The sequence below is a fragment of the Macaca fascicularis genome, chromosome 2, assembly GCF_037993035.2.
Source record: "Macaca fascicularis isolate 582-1 chromosome 2, T2T-MFA8v1.1".
NCBI classification, from domain to species: domain Eukaryota; kingdom Metazoa; phylum Chordata; class Mammalia; order Primates; family Cercopithecidae; genus Macaca; species Macaca fascicularis.
This window is the reverse complement of record NC_088376.1, coordinates 115,594,399-115,616,972: the sequence shown is the minus strand read 5'-3', so window position 1 is coordinate 115,616,972 and position 22,574 is coordinate 115,594,399. Positions and strand designations below refer to the sequence as shown.

The 22,574-nt window shown below is 60.6% G+C and overlaps 1 protein-coding gene across 11 annotated transcripts in view; it reads right to left on the bottom strand.

Moving 5' to 3' along the window:
* The window catches only part of STAB1 (stabilin 1), a 30,128-nt gene that overhangs the window by 2,263 nt on the left and 5,291 nt on the right, over positions 1-22,574 (bottom strand). For 4 of the 11 annotated variants that reach the window (XM_065540681.1, XM_005547352.4, XM_005547353.4 and 1 more), the window contains 58 exons: positions 21,350-21,486; positions 20,902-21,017; positions 20,637-20,722; positions 20,500-20,569; positions 20,001-20,096; positions 19,619-19,729; positions 19,194-19,390; positions 18,830-18,960; positions 18,585-18,712; positions 18,188-18,276; positions 17,852-17,989; positions 17,292-17,432; positions 17,054-17,116; positions 16,654-16,767; positions 16,501-16,554; positions 16,186-16,266; positions 15,586-15,744; positions 14,458-14,520; positions 14,108-14,203; positions 13,776-13,862; positions 12,797-12,908; positions 12,142-12,328; positions 11,963-12,056; positions 11,692-11,850; positions 10,454-10,549; positions 9,761-9,856; positions 9,555-9,602; positions 9,240-9,370; positions 8,956-9,067; positions 8,404-8,481; positions 8,217-8,315; positions 7,985-8,083; positions 7,703-7,834; positions 7,370-7,498; positions 7,153-7,209; positions 6,693-6,776; positions 5,965-6,160; positions 5,752-5,847; positions 5,616-5,661; positions 5,438-5,514; positions 5,095-5,220; positions 4,816-4,889; positions 4,586-4,660; positions 4,207-4,329; positions 3,851-3,898; positions 3,597-3,674; positions 3,341-3,487; positions 2,824-2,964; positions 2,664-2,723; positions 2,108-2,284; positions 1,938-2,024; positions 1,680-1,829; positions 1,534-1,590; positions 1,227-1,428; positions 723-872; positions 533-637; positions 282-389; positions 3-196 (listed from right to left, as the gene is read on the bottom strand). In XM_065540681.1, coding sequence (XP_065396753.1) covers positions 3-196; positions 282-389; positions 533-637; positions 723-872; positions 1,227-1,428; positions 1,534-1,590; positions 1,680-1,829; positions 1,938-2,024; positions 2,108-2,284; positions 2,664-2,723; positions 2,824-2,964; positions 3,341-3,487; positions 3,597-3,674; positions 3,851-3,898; positions 4,207-4,329; positions 4,586-4,660; positions 4,816-4,889; positions 5,095-5,220; positions 5,438-5,514; positions 5,616-5,661; positions 5,752-5,847; positions 5,965-6,160; positions 6,693-6,776; positions 7,153-7,209; positions 7,370-7,498; positions 7,703-7,834; positions 7,985-8,083; positions 8,217-8,315; positions 8,404-8,481; positions 8,956-9,067; positions 9,240-9,370; positions 9,555-9,602; positions 9,761-9,856; positions 10,454-10,549; positions 11,692-11,850; positions 11,963-12,056; positions 12,142-12,328; positions 12,797-12,908; positions 13,776-13,862; positions 14,108-14,203; positions 14,458-14,520; positions 15,586-15,744; positions 16,186-16,266; positions 16,501-16,554; positions 16,654-16,767; positions 17,054-17,116; positions 17,292-17,432; positions 17,852-17,989; positions 18,188-18,276; positions 18,585-18,712; positions 18,830-18,960; positions 19,194-19,390; positions 19,619-19,729; positions 20,001-20,096; positions 20,500-20,569; positions 20,637-20,722; positions 20,902-20,992 — 6,225 coding nt within the window. In that variant the 5' untranslated portion in view covers positions 20,993-21,017; positions 21,350-21,486. Of the gene's footprint in view, positions 1-2; positions 197-281; positions 390-532; positions 638-722; positions 873-1,226; positions 1,429-1,533; positions 1,591-1,679; positions 1,830-1,937; positions 2,025-2,107; positions 2,331-2,663; positions 2,724-2,823; positions 2,965-3,340; positions 3,488-3,596; positions 3,675-3,850; positions 3,981-4,206; positions 4,330-4,585; positions 4,661-4,815; positions 4,890-5,094; positions 5,221-5,437; positions 5,515-5,615; positions 5,662-5,751; positions 5,848-5,964; positions 6,161-6,692; positions 6,777-7,152; positions 7,210-7,369; positions 7,499-7,702; positions 7,835-7,984; positions 8,084-8,216; positions 8,316-8,403; positions 8,482-8,955; positions 9,068-9,239; positions 9,371-9,554; positions 9,603-9,760; positions 9,857-10,453; positions 10,550-11,691; positions 11,851-11,962; positions 12,057-12,141; positions 12,329-12,796; positions 12,909-13,775; positions 13,863-14,107; positions 14,204-14,457; positions 14,521-15,585; positions 15,745-16,185; positions 16,267-16,500; positions 16,555-16,653; positions 16,768-17,053; positions 17,117-17,291; positions 17,433-17,851; positions 17,990-18,187; positions 18,277-18,584; positions 18,713-18,829; positions 18,961-19,193; positions 19,391-19,618; positions 19,730-20,000; positions 20,097-20,499; positions 20,570-20,636; positions 20,723-20,901; positions 21,018-21,349; positions 21,487-22,574 lie in introns of those variants that run through there. The other 7 variants (XM_045386129.2, XM_074032419.1, XM_074032420.1 and 4 more) reach the window with 5 other exon arrangements.

The following is a 22,574-nucleotide window of genomic DNA, read 5'->3' as shown; positions in this document are numbered from 1 at the left end:
ACCAGGCCGGTGCTCAAGCAGTCGGCATGCTCGCTGCAGCCCCCGCGGTGGCCATCTGTGCAGGGGTTGCGGGCCCGGCAGCTCCAGCCATCACCCTCATAGTCAGGCAGGCAGGTACAAGTGACCGCTGTTCCTACCTGGCTGCAGTTGGCGTGCTCACTGCAGCCACCATGCCCGTCCTGGCACAGGTCTGCCACTGAGGGCAGGGAGGCAGTGGTTGGACCCAGTGACTGCAGGGGAGTGGAGGCCTCCCACCTCCATGTCCCCGCCCACCTGCTTACCTGTACACACGCGGCCATCCCCTTCGTAGCCCAGGCTGCACTCGCAGCTGTTGCCTGCACGGCACACAGCCTTGGGTGCACAGGGTGGGGTACACACAGGCTGCAGCTCTGTCCCCGAGGGCCCAGCCCCCAGAACCAGGTTAGTAGTTGCCTTACTGGCCTCTGCCCATTCCACCCACCCTTGGTGCCTTTACTGATGTGTGCACATGTACACAAGTGTGCAGGGTGGGCACAAGCACGGGGCTACTCACCCAGTTGCACCTCACAGTGTGACCCAGTCCAGCCTTCATCACAGAAGCAGGAGCCAGAGCCCCCAAGGCCCTCATCACAGCGGCCATGCACAGTGCAGCGGCAGGCTGGGGAGAAGGACAGGCAGGAAGATAAAGATTGGCCCACAAGGGCCAAAGGAATCGGGCCGTGGGGCAGGCAGGGACGGCCCACCTTGACAATGGGGCCCAAAGGCACCCGGTGCACAGAGTTCACAGGCTGTCCCAGCAAAACCTGAACGGCACAGACACTGCCCACTGCCACTCATGCCGTCCATGCACATGCCACGGTCACTACAAGGGCTGCTGGGGCCGCCAGGGCAAGCTGGGGATGGGGTAGGAGAAGTGAGGTGGGGCCAGGGGCTCTCACCAGGACCCCCATACATGTACCTCCAGCCTAGCCCTGCCATCTGTCCCCGACCCATGTCCCCACACTGCTAAGATCCCTCCAGGCCTGTGTCCTGGAGAGCATCCAGACCCCCCAGCACTCCTCCCCAGGTTCTGCACCGTCCACACTCCCATCCTGCCTCTCCCAGCACTCCCACTAGTAAAATCTACTCACCACCCAGAGCTCCCCAGCCCTGGATGCCCCAACACCCTCTCAGGGACAATGGCCAGAGCTGTGCCTTGGCTCTCTTGGGGAACAGAGGAGCCAGTCAACAGTGTCTGCAATGCTCACCTTGGCACTCACTGCCATAGTGACCAGGGCAGCAGCTGGGCTTCCAGGTGGTGGTGACACAATTGCGGTGGCAGCCCCTGCCCAGGCCTTGGGGCCTAGCCCAAAGGCTGTGCTGGACCCAGACGCTGTGTAATCCCAAAGAGCGCAGCGGAGGGGACGTCCAGAACTTCGGGTACAAGCGCCAGCAGGCCTCAGGGCTGCCCTGGGCCAAAGGAGTCAGGCCGCAGTCGGGTGGTTCTGAGTTTGGTGGTCCTTGGGCTCTGCCTGCCCCCACCCCACCACCCCCACTCAGCCCCTAGCCCTGTACCTGCTCCTGTGACCCCTCAGGACAGGGTGGCTCCAGCCCACAGATGCTGCAAGTGTTCTGGATGGGAGGGAAGCCAACACAGCAAAGTCAGATGGACGGACACCAGAGGGGTGGGCTTCTACCCGTCTGCCTCTGGCCTCCCTCACCAGTCGCAGGGGCCGGGTCTCAAAGTGGTCACAGCGAGCACCAAGGCCAGGTGGCTCCAGCAGCTGGTCGATGCCGTAGGCCAGGCCACCCTCAAAGGGCAAGTGCCGCTGCACAATGCGGGCATCATCCTCACCCACCATGAGCTCACCCTGCAAGGAGAGAATGTGAGGTATGCGGGGGTCACAGGTGCACTCCAGCTCCACTGCCAGGGCCCCTGCCTCCTACTCCCCTCATCCAAGCCCTCTCCCCAGACTCACGGGCCGCGTTCGGCTGCAGGAGAAAGAGATGGGGGTCCCATGCATGGTTCGAAGTGGGCCCAGGTTGGGCAGGTCAGATGCCAAGGCCTGAGCAGGTGGAATCATGATTGGAGGTGGAGAGGCAGGGTGAGCTGCAGACAGTGAGGACCAAAGTTGGAGGCTGTACCCACCTCGACATTGCGGATCATGTGGCCCCGCAGAATGGCTGCTAGCTTGTCACGGTGGTCCTCATGGTACAGCCAGGCCTGGCGATCCGGAGGCAGGGCTCGAAAGGCGGCGTCTGTGGGCCACAGCATTGTGAAGGGCCTATGGGATGCCTCTCGAAGCAGGGGCAGGAGGCTGGCCACCTGGTGGGGTGCAGCAAAGGTGTGGCAGTCGCAGCCCAGTCAGAGACTAGTGAGCAAAGGCAGGGAGCTGTGCCACAGAGCAGGAAGGGGCTCCACACTCACCCACTCTCATCTGTGACCATCCCAGGCAGGAATGTGTGTGCACACATCTCAACTGTGCACACTGCTATCAGAAATGCGGGCACACATAAGCACACCCATGTGCTCACCCTGGGGTGCTCATGCACACAGATGTGGCTTGTGCACACGTGAGTTCACACAGGCTCACATGGGACAGTGGGCACACAGGTGGGCATGCACGCACAGGTACGCATACACACTTGCACACACTTCCATGTGCATATGTGTCCACAATGACAGGCCCAGACGGGAGCAGTACCTTCAGGAGGCCGCTGAAGATCTTGTAACCGAAGCCCTGGGCAGCAGCAGTGACATTTCTCTGAGGAAAGGCTCTCATAAACAGCTAGGCCAGGCGAGAAGGGAGGATCCCAGGCCCCCAGCTGCCTGCCTTCCACCTCCCAGGCCCCTGCCTGTCATACCCTTGGGATGGGTTCATCATCCGGCTCCCAATGCAGCGCGTCGGGGGGCAGCAGGACACGGTCGATGAAATGCAGGATGCCATTAACGGCCTCATGGTCGCTGCTCACTACACGCGCGAAGTCATTGAGGTATATGCTGCCCTGGGGGCGGGGCACAGGGCTGATAAAGCAGATGGGTGGGGTGCTTGGAAGCTGTCAGGGCCTGAGGTGTGGGCGGAGCCTGGGTTGGGCGAGTCTTAGGGTGCAGGCAGTCCCGGGTTCGGGACCAGGACAAGAGGTGGGCGGGGTCTGGGGCGGAGTCAGGGCAGGGGGCGGGACTCAGTCCTCAGAAGGACGCAAGGGCGCTGGGCAGGACAGGCCCACGGCAGTGGGCCAGGGCCAGGTCGCGGGCGGGGTCTGGGGCTGGACTCAGCTCTGTCTGTGCGAGGCCCTCCTGGTTGGGGGAGGTGAGGGTGGTGACTGCGTGGGGCCCGGGCACAGGCGCGCAGGGGCGGGGCAGGCCAGAGCCGGGGCTCACCTCCCTCTCGCTGAATCGCAGTGGGTGCCCCGAGAGCGCTGTGGCGTACCCCTGCTCCAGCAGGTCCTCGCTCCGCAGCCTCCGGCAGCCAACCACATGGTAGCGAAACACCAGCTGGCGATGAGCGCGAATCCGGGCCAGCTCATCCTGGGGTGGAGTCGCGAGGGGAGTGGGGTCCCTGACTGTTGCCTCAGCCCAAGCAGGGCCACCACCAGAGCGCCCAGCCCTGCCCAGCGTCGCTCTGGGGGCTGCATACCTGCGACAGGTTGCTCATTAGATCTGCGTGCGGCACGAAGATGGTGAAAGGCCCATCGCCCTTGAGCTCCTTGTATTCCTGAGGGAGGCAGCAACAGCGTGAGTGGAAGGGGAGAAGCCTGAGGCCTCCATGGATCTCCTGGGGAAGACTTGGACTCAGAGAGAACAAACCAGCCAACCCCCTGACCAGATGGGAACAGAAGCCCAGAGACGGGTGGGACTTGCAGGTCACAGAGGCCCAAGCTGGCCACTCACCAGGAGGCGGAGGCTGAAGAATGAGGCATGCTTATCCCTCAGGAGCTCCTGGGGGGGCGAGGGTCAGCTCAGATTTGGGGCAGCCCCCATTCAGGGCCTGGTGCCTGTCCCAGCACCTGCAGCCCAAGGTCTAGCCAAGGCAGACATGAGGAAAGGAAAGCCGCGGGGTCTGAGTTGGGGTCAGGGCTGGTTTCATGGGTCATAGCTGGGGCCAGGCCCAGGTACAGTCAGAGGTCAGGCTCAGTGTCATGGTCAGGGCCAGGATCAGGATCAAATCGGGGCTTTGCCAAGACCACGGGTCAGGCCCATGGGGCACAGCCAAGACCAGATCAGGGGTCTGACTTGGGCATCATTACCAGGCCAACTCGGGCACGGCAGGTGAGGCCGTCCCCCACGGTGTTGGCTGTGTCGCAGGTACATGTCCTCTGGCCATCCCCTGTGCTTTTGCAGGTGGCATATGGGCTGCAACCTCCATTGTTCTGAGGCAGGGACAGGAGAGGAAGGTATCAGTGGCTTCCAGGACTTCTCTATCCCACTCAGCCCTGTGAAAGAGGCCATGAAGGCCCCTGCTCAGCCCCCCAGATTCCATTTGCTACTGATCAAACTCGAGCTTCAGGGGAGCATAGCCCACCCTGCAGAGGCCCTTAGGACCCTGCTGGAGGTGAGGAGGGCAGGTTCTTGCCTCAGTCCCCTCTCCTTCTCCTCAGCAAAGGAGGGCGGGACCAGGTGCCTGACCTTAGAGCAGGGGTCCAGGAGCTCGCAGGTCCGGATGCCATCCCCACGGTAACCCTCGCGGCAGCTGCAGGAGACCTGTCCCCAGTCTTGATCAGTGGGGCTGCTGGGAGCCAACAGCTGGCCAGCACCCTGTGTAAAAGGGTCACCCCCTCCCCGGGCCTGCCCTGAAGGGAGGCCCCATCCTGTGAGGGCATGGCATGACCCCCCAAGTCCAACCCTGCCATGCTGACCTGCTGGGGGCCAGTGGGGATGCACTCAGCATGAATGTGGCAGCCCCCATGGTGGATGAGACAGCTGTTAATTTCTGGGGGAAGAGACACTGGGATGGGGGTGGCCCTTAGAGGACCGCCTTCATCTGTCCTCTGTACCATCTGTCCCACCCCCTCCTCTCTCAGCACCCCCAGTCCCCACAAGTCCCACATGCCCCTCAGCCCTTCCTAATCTGACTCAGATCACTGAAGCCAGACCCCTAGCCCCACATACAACCCAGGTTGGGGGCCTAGTCTCACCCTGGCACAGCTCCCCGTCGCCCATGTAGCCATCCTGGCAGGTGCATGTCCGCTGCCCAGGTGCCACCTTGGTACAGTTGGCATGAGGGGAGCAGCCTCCATGGCCATGGGCACAGGGGTCCACCTCTAGGGGGAGATGGTCCCAGAGAGTCCTTAGGAGTAGGCACAGGGCCAGGGGCAGGACAGGAGAGGAGGGCATGAGAGAAAGGAAAAGGTCAGAGGGAAGGGTGAGTCCCAAGATGGGACAGTGAGGGGGGCTGGGCCTAGAGGAAATGAAGGGGGCTCTGTGTGGACAGCCACCCCAAAAGTTCAGAGAGGGCTCTGGGCGTCCATGTGGCTGGACCTGAACAGAAGACGCCATTGCCGGAGTATCCTGCAGCACAGGCGCAGATGGAGGCTCCGGCCGAGTCCTGCACGCAGCTGGGAGAGGTGGTAGTGGCTGAGCCCATGCCTGTCCAGCCGTGCCTTGACCCCCAGGCTCCCCGCCACTCACCCACCTTCCTCAGGCTGGGCCTACTCACTTGGCATTGGGGTCGCACTTCCTAGGGCACTGAGGACTGGTGATTTCTGGGGGGCAGGAGGATGACTCTGGTCATTCAGACCCAGGAACAGCCTCCTCAGTAGCCACCTGCCCCCTCCCCCTTGGGACCCACTCACTCTGGTCACAGCGGAGGCCCTGCCAGCCCACGTTACAGACACAGCTTCCATCCCCTTGCAGCCCCTCCTGGCACAGCCCATGGGCACAGTCACATACTGCAGTGGGATAAAGGAGAACAGGAGTTTCCCAGTGCCCCCATCTTGTCCCGGCTGGGGTCTCCAGGCTGCTCTCTGCTGCCAGGAAGCCCACCCCCACCCCTCCCCAGTCCTCACCTCCGGTGCAGTTGGACCCGTAGCGGCCCAGCTCACACATCTCACAGGCGGTTCCATGGAAGCCCTCATGGCAGTGGCACTCCCCGCTGCCCAGGAACCTGTCCTGGCACTGCCCATGGCCCGAGCACACCCCCCCCAGGCCTCCTGGGCATGGCTCACACAGCGTACCAAAGAAACCAGGACAGCAGTCTGGCACCTGTCAGTGTTGGGGGTGGGAGAGAGGGTGAGAGAGGCCCAGCAAGGTGTCGGGGGAAGGGGAACGGGGGCATCTCGGGGCCACAGAGCCACGGAGCAAAGCCCCTCAGAACCCCAGACCCAGGGACGAGCAACTCAGAGCCAAAAGAGACACAGAGATGCCTCCTAAAACCCTCCCTCTGGCAGGGTGGGGAAACTGAGGCTCAAGCAAGGAAGGGCTGCACCCAGATCCCACAGTGAGGGGCCGAGCCAGGCCCAGTTGCTGCCTCTGGGGTTTGGCTGACAGAGCCAGCTCCAGACTGCCCTTTCTTCCTCTCCCGGTCTCCACTCCCTCCCCCAGGGGAGTTGACACAGGGACAAACAGTAGCCCTCTGACTTCAGACCTCTCTCCCCTCTCCTTCTTCTGGGTTCTGGCCTCACCCTAGTCCCAGCCCAGTTTCTGCCCTTAAGATCCAAACTGGGCTCCCCCCTGGGCCCCACCCACTCCCACCTCCTTCTCTCCGGACAGGCTTTGGGGGGGCTTCAGGGCAAACCTGGATCTTCTTGGCACATGTGTAAGAGCAGCCCCGGGAGAAGGAGAAGCCAGATCGGTAGACACAGCTCTTCCTGGGTGTGTCCTGGAAATGGCGACAGGCAGGAGGGGTCAGCCAGTGGCTCAGGCAGGGGCAGGGCAATGAATGGGGAGACAGACAGATGGACTACAGTGTCAGGCAGATGAGCAGAACAGCAGAAGGGTCAGAGAGGGACCAAGACAGGCAGACCGATGGGAGAGGGCAGACAGGATCCAAGCCTCGGGCCGCAAGTCTGAGGGAATCTCCCCTCAGTAGAGCCATGCCAGCCCTCCAGGCCTCTATGGGGACGTCAGCCACCCAGTTCCCTGTGCCTGGAGGCCTGGGCCAAACAAAGTTGGGCTGGAGGGTGAGGGGATTGGGCACCTTGGAAGAAGTGAGGGCAGGCAACGCAGGGACAGAGCTATGCTAAGCCCAGTCTCACCTGCAGCTGGAAGCCCTGAGTGCAGCGGAATTTCTTGGTGCAGTTTACACATTTCTCCTAGAGGGAAAAAAGGTGGGGCATCAGGCAGTCCAGGCCTGGATCCCTGCCCTTCCTCCAGGACAGGCTGACCCATGCGCTCCTCCCCATCAGTCAGGCCAGCCAGCAGCTCCCAGCTCTGAACTCCGGTGCTGGCCTTCCTATGGCCCCAGCCTCTCACCCTCAGGGCCTCAGCGTGGCTATGCAGGCAGCGACTTGAGCCCACCGTCAGGACCCCTGACAGACCAATCAGCGAGCGGCCAGGGGCCTCCAGCATGGGACCTTCCAGTGGCACATGGTTCACCTCAGGCTGGGGAGAGGGATGGAGGCTGAATCCACCCACCCACCACCCTCACCTGGCAGGGCTATAAGGTCAGGCGGTACTCCAGGGCCGGGGGGCTCCCTGGAGCAGAGGTTGGAGGTTGGAGGCTCACAGCTGGGGACACTCCAAAGGGAAGGGATCTTCAGGGATAGGGGCCCAGGCTAGGGTCTCCTTGCTCCCTGACCCCCAAACCTGGCCACTGTGGTTGTAGAAGACGATCCAGTGGGCAGGGCCCAGGAGGGAGTTGCGGTGTCCACCCTTCCGCAAGGTTTCCATGGAGAGGGCCTCCCCCAGGACCACATGGTGCCGCACTGTGTCTGCGTCCTGGGAGAGAAGGAGCGAAGTCAGGGGACTCCAGGATAACAAGTGCCCTGGACAACATGCCGCACCCACCGTGTCCCTTCATGGTGGGATGGGAGGCTTGCCCTCTGTGCCTTTGCCCTCCCCACCATTGCCCCAGCCCCATGGCCTCACCAGGTGGCTGCTGTTGCCCTGAGCCTCCAGGGAGCGGTTGGTGGGCACAAAGATGGTATAGGCAGTAGCAGCCTCAATCTGGGACACCAACCTATGGCGCTAGGGATGGGGTGGAGGTCAGGGATGGGCATATTAGTTGTCAGTCTTGACACTGGGAGCCAACCAGCTTCCTCTGGACCTGGGGCACAGTGTCCCCTGAGCAGGCACGTCCCCTCTTGCCAGCCTTCCTTACCTGCAGCAACTCCCGGAAGAGGCTGAAGGCAGGCACCAAGTCCAGCTGCTGCAGCAACCCCTGCCCACCGGGCACATCCCCTCGGGAGGGCAGTAAGACCTGGTACAGAGCACAGGGCCTGGTCAGCATGTCATTGCTTCACGGCCTGCCTGCGAGGTTCCCTGCACACACCCTCCTCCTGCTGTACCTGGCTGAGGATGTGTAGGACACCATTGGTGGCAAGGAGGTCAGCCACGTCCACGCTGGCATTCTGCACCCAGACCCTCTGGAAGGCAGCAGCAGAGCTTAGCCACAGGTGGGCGCAGATAGACCCTTAAAGGTGGGACAGCCCCAACAGAGAGACTGCTGGGCACACAGGCACCCACAGGTGGTCCGCAGGCTGGCCCATGAGCTGGGTCCTGCACAGAAGCTCCTCCCAGAAACTGACTCTGATCCTGAGTCAGACTCAGGATCCACCAGCTGGGCACACAGACTCTCCCCAGGGTCCGTGGTGAGAGGGGCGCTTGTCCATGTGCAGACTCAGATGGACAGACAGCCCCTGCAGGCAGTCACTCCTGGCCCAGAGACTCAGTGCCGATCAGCAATGCATCCTGAGCACATCCTTTGAGCCTGGCTCTGGGCAGGGCGAGGGGACCCCAATCTCATCCCATGGGGCCCCTGATGTGGGACAGCCTGTAGCCACTCAGGCTCCCTTCCATGCCCCACCTGTCCCCTTTTCTGCCCAGAGTTCACCACATACCCCACTAATGTTGCGAATCTCCCAGCGTGTGGTGGGGTTCAGGGTGGCCACTTCCTGCCCACCCAGCCGGGCCAGCTCCTCCTCGAAGAGTGCACCCTGGAGAAAATGGGCCCTGACAGGGCACAGTTTGGGGGGGTCATGGAATCAGGTTAGTGTAACTTACAGAGACCTTTGGGACTGGGCCCACCCCAAGAGGTGAGTGCCTGCCAGGCTGAGGACTTGCTAGGGAGGGGCTGGGTCCCGCAAGGAAGCCCCCTCCCACAGCCTGGCAATGGCGGCCCCACCTGACCAGGCTCGGCAGCATCCTTGGCTGCAACCAGAAAGCTCGCTCCTCAGGGTTCAGCTGACGGACGGCAGCCTCGGAGGGCACCAGGGCTGTGACTCGGCCATCGGCAGGAAGCGTGATGCCGGCACTCTGCATGCACACCGCGAGTAGGGGCAGGAGGAGTGAGGAAGGCAGCCATCATCTTCAGATTCCCTGCTCTAGGCTCCAGGCCTGCCCCCAACCTCCCACTCTGGGAGATGTTATATGGCACCCCTCCATCCAGGCAGGCCTCCTGGATTTAAACCCTCAACCCCAGCATTCTGCCCTGTCCTACCTTAAACCACTGGTAGAAGATGGAGAAGTGGGCATTTGCCTCCAGCTCCTAAGGGAAGGGAAAAGGCTGAGGTCACAGGACCAAGGGCAAATTCAAGCCCTTCCCCACCACGGATCCTGAGCAGTGCTCCTTTCCCACCTGAGGTGCCGGAGAGGGCTCCTCCCCAAGCACAGGGAAGACAGAAAACGAGTCTGAGCACCCCTTACCCGGAAGATGTCTCCATAACAGCTGAAGCCATCACCCCCAAAGCCAGGGGGGCACGTGCAGACCCGCTGACCTCCCCCCACTGCCCGGCAGGTAGCCTGGGGTGGGAGTGAGAAAGGGCCTCCATTCAGACCCAGATGGCAGCTGGGTCCTTCCCTCCCCCATCTCTCTGCCTGTCCAGCCACCCAGCCCCAGCCCCTGCCCCTTGCTCTGCAGCCACCCAGTCTGTGTTGGTGGCACTCCTTCGGTGTGCCTAGCCCTGCTCCCCAGGATTACTGGGCATTTGACACGAGCATTACCCACGCCAGGTGGATACGAAGGAGCTCAGGGCTGCGGGAGCACCCAGGAGGCCCTGTATCCTCTGGAGCCAGAGCTGAGAGCAGAAGGAGCTAGCCAGGCCCAGGTGCAGCTCGCAGAGGCAGGGGTGTGGTAGGGTGGAGCAAGGGCAGGGGACAGCGAGGAGCTTAGGGCAGCCAAGGACAATGGAAGCGGGGCAGGAGTGGAACAGAGAGAGGAGGCTGGGCAGGGGCAGGTGAAGTGGGACAGGAGTGACATGGTTGGATTTGAAGTTTAGAAAGATCTTAATCCTGACAGTATACAGAGAAACACCCAGAGATGGGGAGGGAGGGAGAGAGCTGCAGCCTAGGCCCACCCCAGAAAGCCTCCCCAGGGCTCTGAGCCTTGCACTCCCTTACCAGGCCGTGGCAGCCACCATTGCCTGCCCGGCAGGGGTCGATGGGGCTGCACTGGTAGCCGTCCCCGGCAAAGCCCAGCTTGCAGGTGCATCGGCTCTGGAGAGGTTAGGAACAGACGGCCTTGTCTCATGATGAGCATCCAACCCTTTCTTCCTCCATTACTTGGCTCTCTCTGGGCACTGCCCCCGGGGAGGCCTGTCCAGAGCCCAGAGGAACTTCTCCCAGCCCTACTGTCGGAGATCTGTGCTCCAGTTGGGGAGACAGAGGCCCTAAGGGGAGACTGGCTCTCAGGATGAGTCCACGGAGGTGAGAGTATTGGCAGAGAAGCGTCTGTGGACACTTGGTGCCCCTACACTTGGAGCCTGGGACCCTGCCAGGGCCATTGAGGCTAACAGTTTGTGGCAAGTGGGTAGGCATCTGCCAAGGCTGGCCCCAGGATAGTGGCTCAGATCCCACCTCCACCCCTGCCACTCTACTCAGCTGCTCTGGTCCCCCAACCAAATGCCAGTGCCCCTGGGCTTGTGTACATTGCAGGTGAGTGACCAGTGAGACCCCTCAGATCTTAGGTGCCCTTGTTTGCCCGTTGGGGGCATCTCACTGGCGCATTCAACACCTCTGTTCTGAATTAAGGCCCTAATGGGGTTTGGAGCTCCAGCTGTTACACCTGTCAGTTCTTACTGCTAAGGCCCCACGTGCTGGTGCCCAGAGGCCACCTTGGAGTTGGGAGGACAGGGAGCCCCACAGGCCTGGCCATGCAGAGGCTGACCCTGACCAGCCAGGCCTGGCCTCCCACTTGGCACGTTAGACAGTCTTCAATGCCTGTCTGAACACTGGTTCACCAGTCCCAAAATGCTCTGCATGGAAGGCTCCAGGTTCTGAGCTCCGGTGACTAGATTCAGACACTGCAAAGTTCTGGGGCTGGATTTCCATGAGGCTAAAGTTTTGGGGAGGTCACTCCCATGGGCAGGGGCTCTTCCTGCTTTGCTCAGTGTCGTATTCCCTATGTCTAGAACAGGGACTAGCATGGAACAAGTGCCTGATAACACCTGGGAAAGTAATGAGCGGATGGATGAAGGAGTGAATCCCAGATGCCACTACTCAGCATGTCAGCACTGGGTTCTCATCTGCACCTGAGGTTCCAGACCCTGAGCACCTGACTCTGCATTCCGGGAGTCAGATGGGGCAGGGAGAGAGTCCCCCAGAGCCAAGGCTCCCGCCCCTTCTCTGCTGCACCTCACCTGCCCGGGGCCCACGTAGCTGCAGAGGGCATCGGCGTGGCAGCCACCTCTCACGTCCAGTTCACACTCATCAATAGCCACACAGACGCGGCCATCCCCACTCCAGCCTTTGTGGCATGTGCAGTGGTGGGTGCCCAGGGACCCAGGGACACACTCAGCCTGTGAGAGCCAGGACAGATAACTCAGGGACACAGGAATGTAGGCAGAGGGCTAGGGCATCCCACCTCCTGCCTCTGGGTCAGAACTCCAGGGAAGGAGCAAGGGGACTGACATTCTCTGAGCAGCCGCCGCGGTCCGGGTGGGAGCAGGGGTTGCTGGGTGTGCAGGAGAAGCCATCACCCTCAAAGCCATCAAGACAGCGACATCTGGGGGTGGGTGAAGGAGGGGGCTCCAGTGAGCCTCGGGTGCGAAAGGTCACAGGTGGAGCAGACAGAAGATGTGAGTCCTCACCTGGCAACACCCTCCTGGCTAACACAGCGGGCATGCAGGTGGCAGTGCTGGGCCAGCCCTGTGGGCCCACAGTCCCCCATGGACTCGTTGCAGAACCGGCCGCTGAAGCCGGGGGCACACGTGCCCTGCTGGCACACCCCCCCACTGCCTGGGCGGTTGTCGCAGAGACCGTGGACACAGCCGCAGTCTGTAGGGAGTAGATGGGAGCAGGGAAACTGAGAAGCAGGAGGCAGGGCTGGCCGGGAGCCAGGATGGATTTGGGGGATATAGGGGGTGGGGCAGCCAGTACAGATTTGACTTCAGGGAGGAAAAATCAGAGGTTATCTCAGACTCAATGGGCAGGCAGATGAAATGTGAGGGGGGCATTCTGAGCTTTCAATTATCCCATTCTAGTTGTCCTGATCCCAACACCACCATCAGGAAGTTCTTCAGTGTGTCTGGCCTAAGTCCCACATATTTTAAATTAAGCCACAGTTCCTTTCCTGGCATGGGTGAAGCAGATAGCATCTCCTTTCTGTTCTCAAATCTTCCTCCACTCCCCCCTGGCTTTCATCCCTCCTCCCGGGGCTTCATTTCCCTTCTTGAGAGCCCCCAGACCCGTTTCTAACCAGACCTTTTTTCTCCCTAGGAGATGGCCTGAGCCAGGACCACCCACCTTCCTGGCACTGATCTCCATGCTTGTTTGGGTTGGAGCAGATGTGGCAGGCGATGCCCTTGTAGTCTGGGAAGCAGAGGCAGGCCCCGTTGCCCTGGATCCCATCACTGCACTAAAGAGTGAGCAGGAGGCAGGATCAGTCATGGGAAAGGGACTCTACATCCCTTCTCCCAACACCCCCTCCTTTCATGGGCTGGCTCTGAGCTCTTGCTACCCATGAGAGCTCATCCTGGAAGGGATCTTCAAAATCACTGATGCCACCAAAGACCTATCCCCTAAAAGGCACCTGGCCCTGGAGGTTTTATAAGTGACATTTGCTCAATTCAGAAACACATAACTCCTGTGTTCTATAGCCAGGTGCTAAAGTAACCCTGATGTTACAAAGTGGTAAAAACAGAACACAAAAGAAAACTACTGCCAAGTAGCCTTTTTGGAAATAAATGCCAAAGAAAATCTATCTTATCTATTGTTGTTGTTGTTATTATTATTATTATTATTATTATTATTATTATTTTGAGATGGAATCTCACTCTGTTGCCCAGGCTGGAGTGCAGTGGGGCGATCTTGGCTCACTGCAACCTCCACCTCCCAGGTTCAAGTGATTTTCTTGCCTCAGCCTCCTGAGTAGCTGGGATTGCAGATGTGTGCCATGACACCAGGCTAATTTTTGTATTTTTAGTAGAGACAGGGTTTTGCCATGTTGACTAGGCTGGTCTTGAACTCTTGACCTCAAGTGATCCGCTCGCCTCAGCCTCCCAATGTGCTGGGATTACAGGTGTGAGCCATTGCACCGGGCCTCTCTAATTATTTTTAATTAAAATACGGGAAATAATTTGATCCAACTTTCCATTGCCTGGATGTGAGGACCCCAAGGCCAGAGAGTGGCAGGCTTGGCCCAGACACACAGCCAGTCACTGGCCAACCGGTGAAGGAGTCCCTGTCTTCCCCATACCTCACCCCAGGAGAGGACGGGACTCACATTGCCTTTGCCATAGCAGGGGTTGGAGAAGCCCCCAGGACACTGTGTGCAGTCAGGCCCGAAAAAACCTTTGCAGCAGCCTTGTTCCTATAAGAGACAGAGCAGGTCCAAGAGACCATCTGGGGCCATGCCCTCCCTGCCCAGGCTGCCTCTGCTCCCTGGTCCCATCTCCAGAGTGAGGGAGTGGATAAGGTTTCTCTGGGACCCTTTTCCACTGTTAGGCTGCAGTGCATCCTCTGAGGAAGGTAGCCCACTCAGCCCCAGTGTGGGGGCCCCCAAGGAGCAACAGGTGCCTAGGTGACCTGGGAGAGGGCACCCATGCCCATGCTCACCGTGACGGTTTGGTTGCAGTAACTGGCACAGCCCTTCTTTAGCACATTGAGCCCAGTTGGGTCATGGATGTAGACACACTCCTTGGGGAAGATGTCCTGGGTGGGCCGTGCAAAGCCAGTCAGCGGGTGTGGGTTCTGGGTCAGCCCCTTTGCTAGGCAGCCCTGGTCAAGGGACCTCTGCCCCTTGGGTCCAGAACTCCCACCCTGGTCCGGTGGAGCTGTGAAGCACTGAGCCTCCAGCTCGGATCTAGCCTCCCAGCCTCTGCTTCCCCAACCCACCCCTGTGACCCAGAGCAGAAACCTCAACAGGCAGTCAGGAGGCCCTGAGGGCTGGGCCAAGGGGTGCTCACCAGTTTCACACTGTTGTGGGGACACATGCTGGTGTTCAGGGCTTGGCAGTCCACACAGGAGCCCTGGGTAGGGCAGGGGCGGGATGGGGAGAGGGGTTAGTCATTGTTTATTTACTCAGCAAACCCAGAGAAGGGAACATTGAGTGGGGATTAGGGGATGAGAAAAGCCAACCACGGCCGGGCGCGATGGCTCAAGCCTGTAATCCCAGCACTTTGGGAGGCCGAGACAGGCGGATCACGAGGTCAGGAGATCGAGACCATCCTGGCTAACACCGTGAAACCCCGTCTCTACTAAAAAAAAAAAATACAAAAAAAAAAACTAGCCAGGCGAGGTGGCGGGCGCCTGTAGTCCCAGCTACTCGAGAGGCTGAGGCAGGAGAATGGCGTAAACCCAGGAGGCGGAGCTTGCAGTGAGCTGAGATCCGTCTACTGCACTCCAGCCTGGGCGACAGAGCGAGACTCCGTCTCAAAAAAAAAAAAAAAAAAGAGAAAAGCCAACCACAGGAAGCCCAGCACTGGTGTTCCAGGCAGGGGAGAGCAGCGGCAGAGGCCCTGAGCCGGGCAGAGCTAGAGTCTCTGGAAAACAGCAGAGAGGCCAGAGGCAGGCACAGAGTGAGTGAAAGGGGATGAAGTGGTGGAGGATGCAAGAGTTATCTCAGGCCAGGCACAGTGGCTCACACCTGTAATCCCAGCACTTTGGGAGGCCAAGGTGGGAGGATCACCTGAGGTCAGAGGTTCGAGACCAGCCTGACCAACATGGTGAAACCTCATCTCTGCTAAAAATACAAAAATTAGCCAGGTATGGTGAGTGCCTGTAATCCCAGCTGCTCAGAAGACTGAGGCAGGAGAATCGCTTGAACCCGGGAGGCGGAGGCCACAGTGATTTGGGATTGTGCCACTGCACTCCAGCCTAGGCAACAGAGCAAGACCCTACTTCAAAAAAAAAAAAATCTCAAAGATGGAATCATAGTCCTGGTGAGGGTGAGTGTGGGGGAAGCACAGGTGGGTCCTTGGGAGTCTCCCACAGGGCCTCAGAGCTGGCGTCATCCTCTCCCTGGGAAAAGGATCGCCGCTCCAGCGCTGATGAGGGTTAGTGAGCAGGGTCCTGGCTGTGCAGGCGAGGCTCACCGCCACGATCTTGTGCTGCTCCTCGCTGCAGTGCTTGGGCAGGATGGGCAGGATGGTTGGGGGCAGCAGGATGCCGTCCAGCATGTGGATCACGCCATTGGCGGCCAGCACATCTACCCTCTGCAGTGGGACTCCCTCGGGTCCCAGCAGGATGCGCCCCTGCGGCAGAGACCCACCGTGCCAACCCCCAGCCTGGCTGACCTCGGCCCAGTGGGGCTGCCCGCCTCCACCCCTGCAGCCCAGTTAGAGCAGACAGGCAGCTCAGTGAGATGCTGAAGTTCCCGCCTGCCATGCCAGCCGCCTCTCCCTCAGCTCTGGCCAACTACACTGCTCCAGCCTCCGGACCCTTACTCATATGGCTTCTGCCACATGGGGCAGCCCTACTGTGTGCTCCATGCTCCTCTTTGGAGTACTCCCCCTTAACCCTCATTGGGCTCCAGCAAGGGAATTTGATCTCTGCCTGCTTCCTTCCCCATGACCCCACCAGGGCCTAGCAGTATCCTGCCCACCACGGGACTCGGAGCACACAAGGCTCAGAGGCCAAGTGGGCAGCTGGTCACTACCAGTCACACCATCCGCCCAGGTGTCCATGCACCTCACCTCCTCAGAGATGTTCACAGCCAGGACCTGGTTCGCCATGGTGAGGATCCGACCTTTGGAGATGAGCTTCTCAACAGTCAGCTGGGGCGAGGGACAGTGTGGCTTTAGGCTGGGCTCTGGCCACACCTTGGGGCCATGCCCAGTCCTGCCCAGGAGGCTCAAAGCCACTGCCTTGGTCCCCAGGCTCTGTGCTATAGCAGAACAGATGCGAAGGGAGGGGAGATGGAGAAGAGATGGGGCCTAGGGGAAGTCCAGAACCTGCAGGCAGCCCTACTGGGTGCAAGCTGGCCACCCCCCAGAGAAAAGACCTTGCACCTGGCCATGGTTGTAGATATGGTACCGCACCAACTCCTGCAGTTTAGAGAGACCCTGGCAGGGGAGAGAGGGTTTGGCTCCTGGAGGACCTGTGGGGGAGTGTGGAGGTCCTGGTGCCCCCATACCTGCAGCCCCTTCTCCCGCTGAGCTTACCGCTGTGAAGAGGTAGATCAGGCGGCCGTCACGCAAGCTGTCCACAGCCTCATTGCTTGGGGCAAAGACTGTGAAGGGCCCAGGTCCGTCCAGGATGGAAGGCAGCCCACAGTTCTGTGGCGGTGCAAGGGAGGCTCAGGGGTCTGCATGGCCAGCCTCCACCTCTGAGTCCTGCCTGGGCCCTGCCACCTTTGGCCTGCAGGAAACTCCCACTGAGTAAGTAGGAGACATGGGCAATGGGTCTGTGCTACCACAGAACCTCAGGCTTGAGGATGGGGGCATGGGCAGAGGCCACGCTACTTCAGAACCCCAGGTCACTGTGGGGCAGAATCTGGGATAATGAGTCCTGGCCCAGAAGCCCAGAAGCCCACATGAGCTAGGGCCCCTCCCCTGAGCTTACCTCCAGGATGGTTTCAAAGCGGCTGAAGGCCTCGGTAGAGGCGAGGATCTGACCAATAGTTCTCTGTAAGGAGGGATGAGTGTGAGGGCCCCAGGGAAGGGGGTGAGGCTGCTTCAGCCCTGGGGGAGAAGCTACGCTCCAGCCCTGAGCAGAATGGCTCCTGCCCACTCACTGCTCTCTGCAGGGGTCTGAGGCCAGCCAGCATCACAGGGGAGGGGAAGGGAGGACGCTGGCTCACCTTGGGATCCCCTGGGGTCCCAGAGGGGGGCTGCCACCGCAGGCCAGTGACCACGTGGAAGACGCCATTGGCTGCTATGTTGTTGGCCTTGTAGATGTTGAACGTCTGCTGGGGCTGGTCTTTGTACTTGTAGGAGTATTTCTGGTGAGACACAGAGATCTGGCCAGATCCCATATGCCAGCCCCCTGTCCTGAGGCTCCCTCCCGCTTGTCAGGCTGTGACTCCTCTTTTTTTTTTTTTTTTTTTTTGAGACGGAGTCTCGCTCTGTCGCCCAGGCTGGAGTGCAGTGGCGCAATCTCGGCTCACTGCAAGCTCCGCCTCCCGGGTTCACGCCATTCTCCTGCCTCAGCCTCCCGAGTAGCTGGGACTACAGGCGCCCGCCCCTGCGCCCGGCTAATTTTTTCTATTTTTAGTAGAGACGGGGTTTCACCATGGTCTCGATCTCCTGACCTTGTGATCCGCCCACCTCGGCCTCCCAAAGTGCTGGGATTACAGGCGTGAGCCACCACGCCCGGCCGGCTGTGACTCCTCTTGTTCCCAGGCTGAGGCTTCTCCCTCACCGTGAATTGGTTGAAGGTGACGGTTATCTCCTGCCCGGCCAGCGTCCACCACTTTCGTGTTTGTTGGGTCCTTGTGTCCTCCAGGATGTGCTGCCCTGCGATGATGTGCTGTCTGCAGAGCTGCTGGGCAAGGGATGCCTGCACATACAAGGCAGGGAGCCAAGTGAGCGGTGGGGAGGGCCGTCTTCTTCACGCCACCCCTGCCCAAGCAATGGAGGGGACAGGATGCCTCCCAGGCCCTGACGCCTTCCAGGTTCTCAGGCCCTGGAGACTGGGGCGGCATCCAGGGGAGGAGGTGAGGGCCGGTGGCCAGCTCCACCATGGGGAGGGGCTTACGTTCATGGTCCTGGAGGAGAAGGAGGAGATGGATGGCACCAGCACGGTGAACGGGCCTGCTGTGGTGAGGATCTCCCGGCAGCCTTGGTCTGGGGGGGTAGGGCGAGGGAGTATCAGAAGGGAGTTGGGGAGACCCGGGGGGTCTCAGGAGACCCTCGGGCATCAGTCCTGGTGTGAGGGAGTTGGGGTGGGGGTATTCGGCCTAGATTTAGTATAGATGGGGGCCTCGAGGTTGAAGAGTAGCTCCCACCCCCTGCGTGCACCCCCCACAGTTCGCTGTTTGTTCCCACAGCTCTGGGGCAGAGAAACCAGAATCTGCAGAGGCAGCCCCTCCCTCCCTGCCAGCTGTGCTGTGGGTGAGGGGTGGGGTCATGGGCAAGCAGTGGGGGTCACACACCCATCATGGCCACGGCGACCCTCAGCTGCAGGAACACCCGGCCTGTCTGAGTAGCCTTCTGCACCTCATGGAGCAGGTGTCCGTAGCAGGCACGCCCATCCCCCACCTCGCTCTCCCTGCACACACAGCTGGGGGCCCAGGGAGAGCCAGTCAGGGTGGACGCTGCAGCCCCCGCACCCGATGCATCCCCAAAGCGGGTATGCTTGCCCAACCTACTGTCTCTGCTCCAAGGCCCCTGTGCTTACCTGGTCTTCCCATCAGCGGTCACCTGGCAGGTGGCAGACCGGTCACAGGAGAAGGGGGAGCAGAAGGCGAAGCAGCCCGCAGAAGCATTGCTGTTGATGCTGACCAGGCCTGGCCGGCAGGTGCAGAAGGCCTGGCCCCCGACAGGGTGGGAGGGGAACATCATGTCCAACCCCAAGAACCACTGGTGTCTGCCCTACCCACAGAGCCCTGCTCAGCCCCTCCCCAAAGAGGACCATTATTCTCTCCCCATTTTACAAATGGGGAAACCAAGGCTACAAGAAGGCCTGTGACTTGCCCAGGGTCCCACAGCCAGTGTGAGCGGGTGCACTGTGGGGGCGGTTCTGGCCTGGGACCCTGGCTCACCTGGCCTGGCTTCTGGTACACACACAAGGTAGAGTTGCTGGGGCAGCCACCAAGGTTGTCAGTGCATGGGTCCTTGGGCAGACACACTATCCCATCGCCATGGTAGTTCTCGGAGCAGTGACACTGAGCCTGCCCCTTGGGGCTCACCGAGCACAGGGCCAGCGGTGAACAGGGTGATGGCCAGCAGGGGTTGGGGGCTGCCAGGGCAGAGAGAGCGCCCAAGTGAGCCAAGCACCCAGGAGCCCTGTCTCTGCCACAGCTTTCACCAGGAAGGCCGGGGCCAGCAGGTTGACCTAGGCCTTGAGAATAGGCTCCCCTTAGGGATGGCTCTCCCTCCTGTACGTTGCACTTGCTAGGTTAAAGGATGCTTTCCCAGCCCCTGCCCACCCTGAGCTGAAGTCCCTGGCCTCTGAGTCCAGGCTCACCTCGGCATTCACTGCCCTGCTGCGTGTAGCCGGGCAGGCACTTGCAGCTGGGGGCCTCTGCGGAGCACTGGGTGTTTTGGGGACAGCGCAGCTCCTGGCAGATGGGCAGCTCTGAGCAGAGTGGGGAGAGCACGGATGAGCCCAAGTCCAGGCTGGGGAGGAACACAGGGGCAAAGGGGCCCTGCCTGTTCTCTGTGACTCAGAGCAGGGCCCTGCCCTTGCTGGGCCTCTGGACAGTGGAGGTCTCAGATGACACCCCTTCCCCAACTAGACTCCAGGCAGAGGTCCTGCTGAGGTTCAGGCCCCATCCTCACCCAGTCGGCCTCTTTTGCTCTGGCCACAGGGACCTGCTGCCCTAGGCTGTCCCAGTGGCACTGCTCACCTTGATCACAGTGGGGGCCAGTGTATCCAGCAAAGCACAGGCAGCTTCCATCCCCACGTGGCCCGCGGTTGCACGTGCCGTGCACACAGCTGCACACTGGGAGGGATGCACAGAGACAGATGGGACCCCAGCCTCTCCTAGGCACACACTGGGACGTTGGGTCCCTGCTCTCTGTATTTTTAGAACTCAGCTCGGGCAGGTACAACCTTAAGAGTACAGAGCTGTGATGCAGGAACGCAGGGGTGGTGGGAGCCCACAGAAGGCACTGACCCGGCCTGGGGCTCACCGAGGGCTTCCTGGAGAAGGCTTCTCAGGGGAGTAGCATGTGCAAAGGGCTGGAGGTGTGACAAAACAAAGCACATGTTCCTGAAAGGGATGTGCACATCTGAGGGGCTGGGACAGAGGCTGAAGTGACAGATGGGAGCTGGTTGTAGGGACTGCATCTGCGTGGGCCCCCAGGTGGACACTGGCCCTGCCCTCTTGCCTTGTAAGCACTCACCCGATTGGCAGTCAGGTCCAAACCGGTTGGGGTCTTGGCACTCCTGGCAGGCTGCGCCGCGGAAGTTTTCCTGGTGGTGGATGCACCAAGTCAGCGTGGCCCCTCTGAGCCTCCACCCTACCCTGGCCAGCCCTTACCTGGCACACGCAGGTCCCATTCCTGTCCATGCCATCCAAGCAGGTCCCGTGGCCATTGCATGGGGTCTCAGCGCCCCCAGGGCATTCTGTGAACCCCCACAGAACTCAGCTTTATGCCCAGAACCCTCTGCTTACCCTGACCCCAGCAGCTCTGGCCAACCCCAGACTTGGCCCTTCCCCCAGGGCAGCAAGAGTGAGGGGGCCGAGCCTTGGAGAGCTGGGGCTGGGTGTGAGGAGCGAGGCGGGATCCCACTTTCTCCCATACCATAGCACCGGGAGCCCCAGTAGCCAGGGCAGCAGGCCTTCTGCACCACTTGCTTCCGGCACTTCCGTCTGCAGCCGCTCATGGACACCATAGAGCCCCCCAGCTGTACTTCGTAGCTGGGGGCAGAGGGTGGGCAGGGTGACGGAAAAGGCTCCCACGCACAGCCCCCACCCAGCCTCCCCACATTGGCTTCTGGGGCTCCCACCCACCTCCCTGCTCTGACTGGCCCAGATGAGCACAGGGCCTAGCACATAGCAGGTGCCCCATAAACCCCTCCTGCCCCTTGCCTTTACCCCTTCCTCCCCGCCTGTCTCTGCCACCCAGGAGCGGCCACAGGGGCATAGATAAATGAGTGCTTCTCCTCATTTTGTGGGCCTGTCAAGCTCCCCCAGTCCCTGCCACCCCACAGGACGCTCTTGGACACAGGCAAGGATGGGGTGGCCCGCACCGGCAGTCCTGGGTTATCTGATCCGGGAGCTCCCGAAGCCAGCCTGAGGGACACGTCTGCTTCTTGATGGCTGCGCACGAGGTGCAGGGTACATGAGTGACAAATGTGGTTTTCACATCACAGCCTTTGAACAGCACCTGGGCCACAGGCAAGGTGTGGTCAGGGGCCTGGACCCCACACCCAGCCCGACCCTGTCCTCAATAAGGCCTTACACTCCTCCAGCCACCACCACCTCCCATCTGCTCAGTGGGAACGCAGTGCTGATGGGAAAGCCCTGTGAAAGCTGTCTGTTACAAGTTGTTAGTGTCATAGCGAGTCCTTTTGTGCCTGGCCCAGAAGGCTCTGAGTCCACAGCCTCTGACACTAGAGAATCTAGCCACATTGTTCCCCCAGCCCATTTCAGGTGAGGAAACTGAAGCCCAGAACATGGCCATTGCCCCGTCTCATCCAGGAACAGGGTGTGAACGAGGGACTAGAACCTGGACTCCCAGCCTAGTGCTCACTTTTACCTTTTGTTTAAAGATAAAGAAACAATAAATGACAGAGCTGATGCTGTCTTGGAAGGACATGGTAACTCTATCCTCAACTCATGGGCACAGGCACGATGCCGGCTCCAGCCATGCACCGTGGGGCTGGACCTCCAGCCACCACTGTGCTCTGAGCACTTTCCCACGTTGCTACCAAATGACCCTCTCTAACCAAGCGCAAGGGTTTTCTCCGCCGCCCAGAGGTCAGAGACTAAGGGCCCCGGCCCTGAGAGGCTGGCCTCACATGAACAGCTGTGTGCAGGGGCTCTGGTCTGCATGTGTTTGGGCTGGGCAGTCCCAGGGGACAATGGGCCATGCCAGCCTCTAAGGAAACCCAGGGCATCCTGGCTGGGGCCCCAGGTGGCTTCCTGAGGGAGGTGATCATTGACTTGGGACCTGAAGGATGCATGAGAGTTGGTAAAGGACAGTGCTCCTGGCCTAGGGGACAGCAGAAGCAAAGGCCGGGAGCAGAAAGAAGTGAAAACAAACGTGTGACAAGGCAGGCAGTGGCCTGAGGGGAGGCTGGAGAGGGGCTGGCAGCTGGCATGCAGGAGCTCCGTAAACCTGCACGCCAGGTTGCCTAGGTGAGGCAGAGTCCAGGGCAGCCCCATGACTCAGTTTATGGTTTTTTTTTTTTTTTTTGAGACGGAGTCCCGCTGTGTCGCCCAGGGTGGAGTGCAGTGGCCAGATCTCAGCTC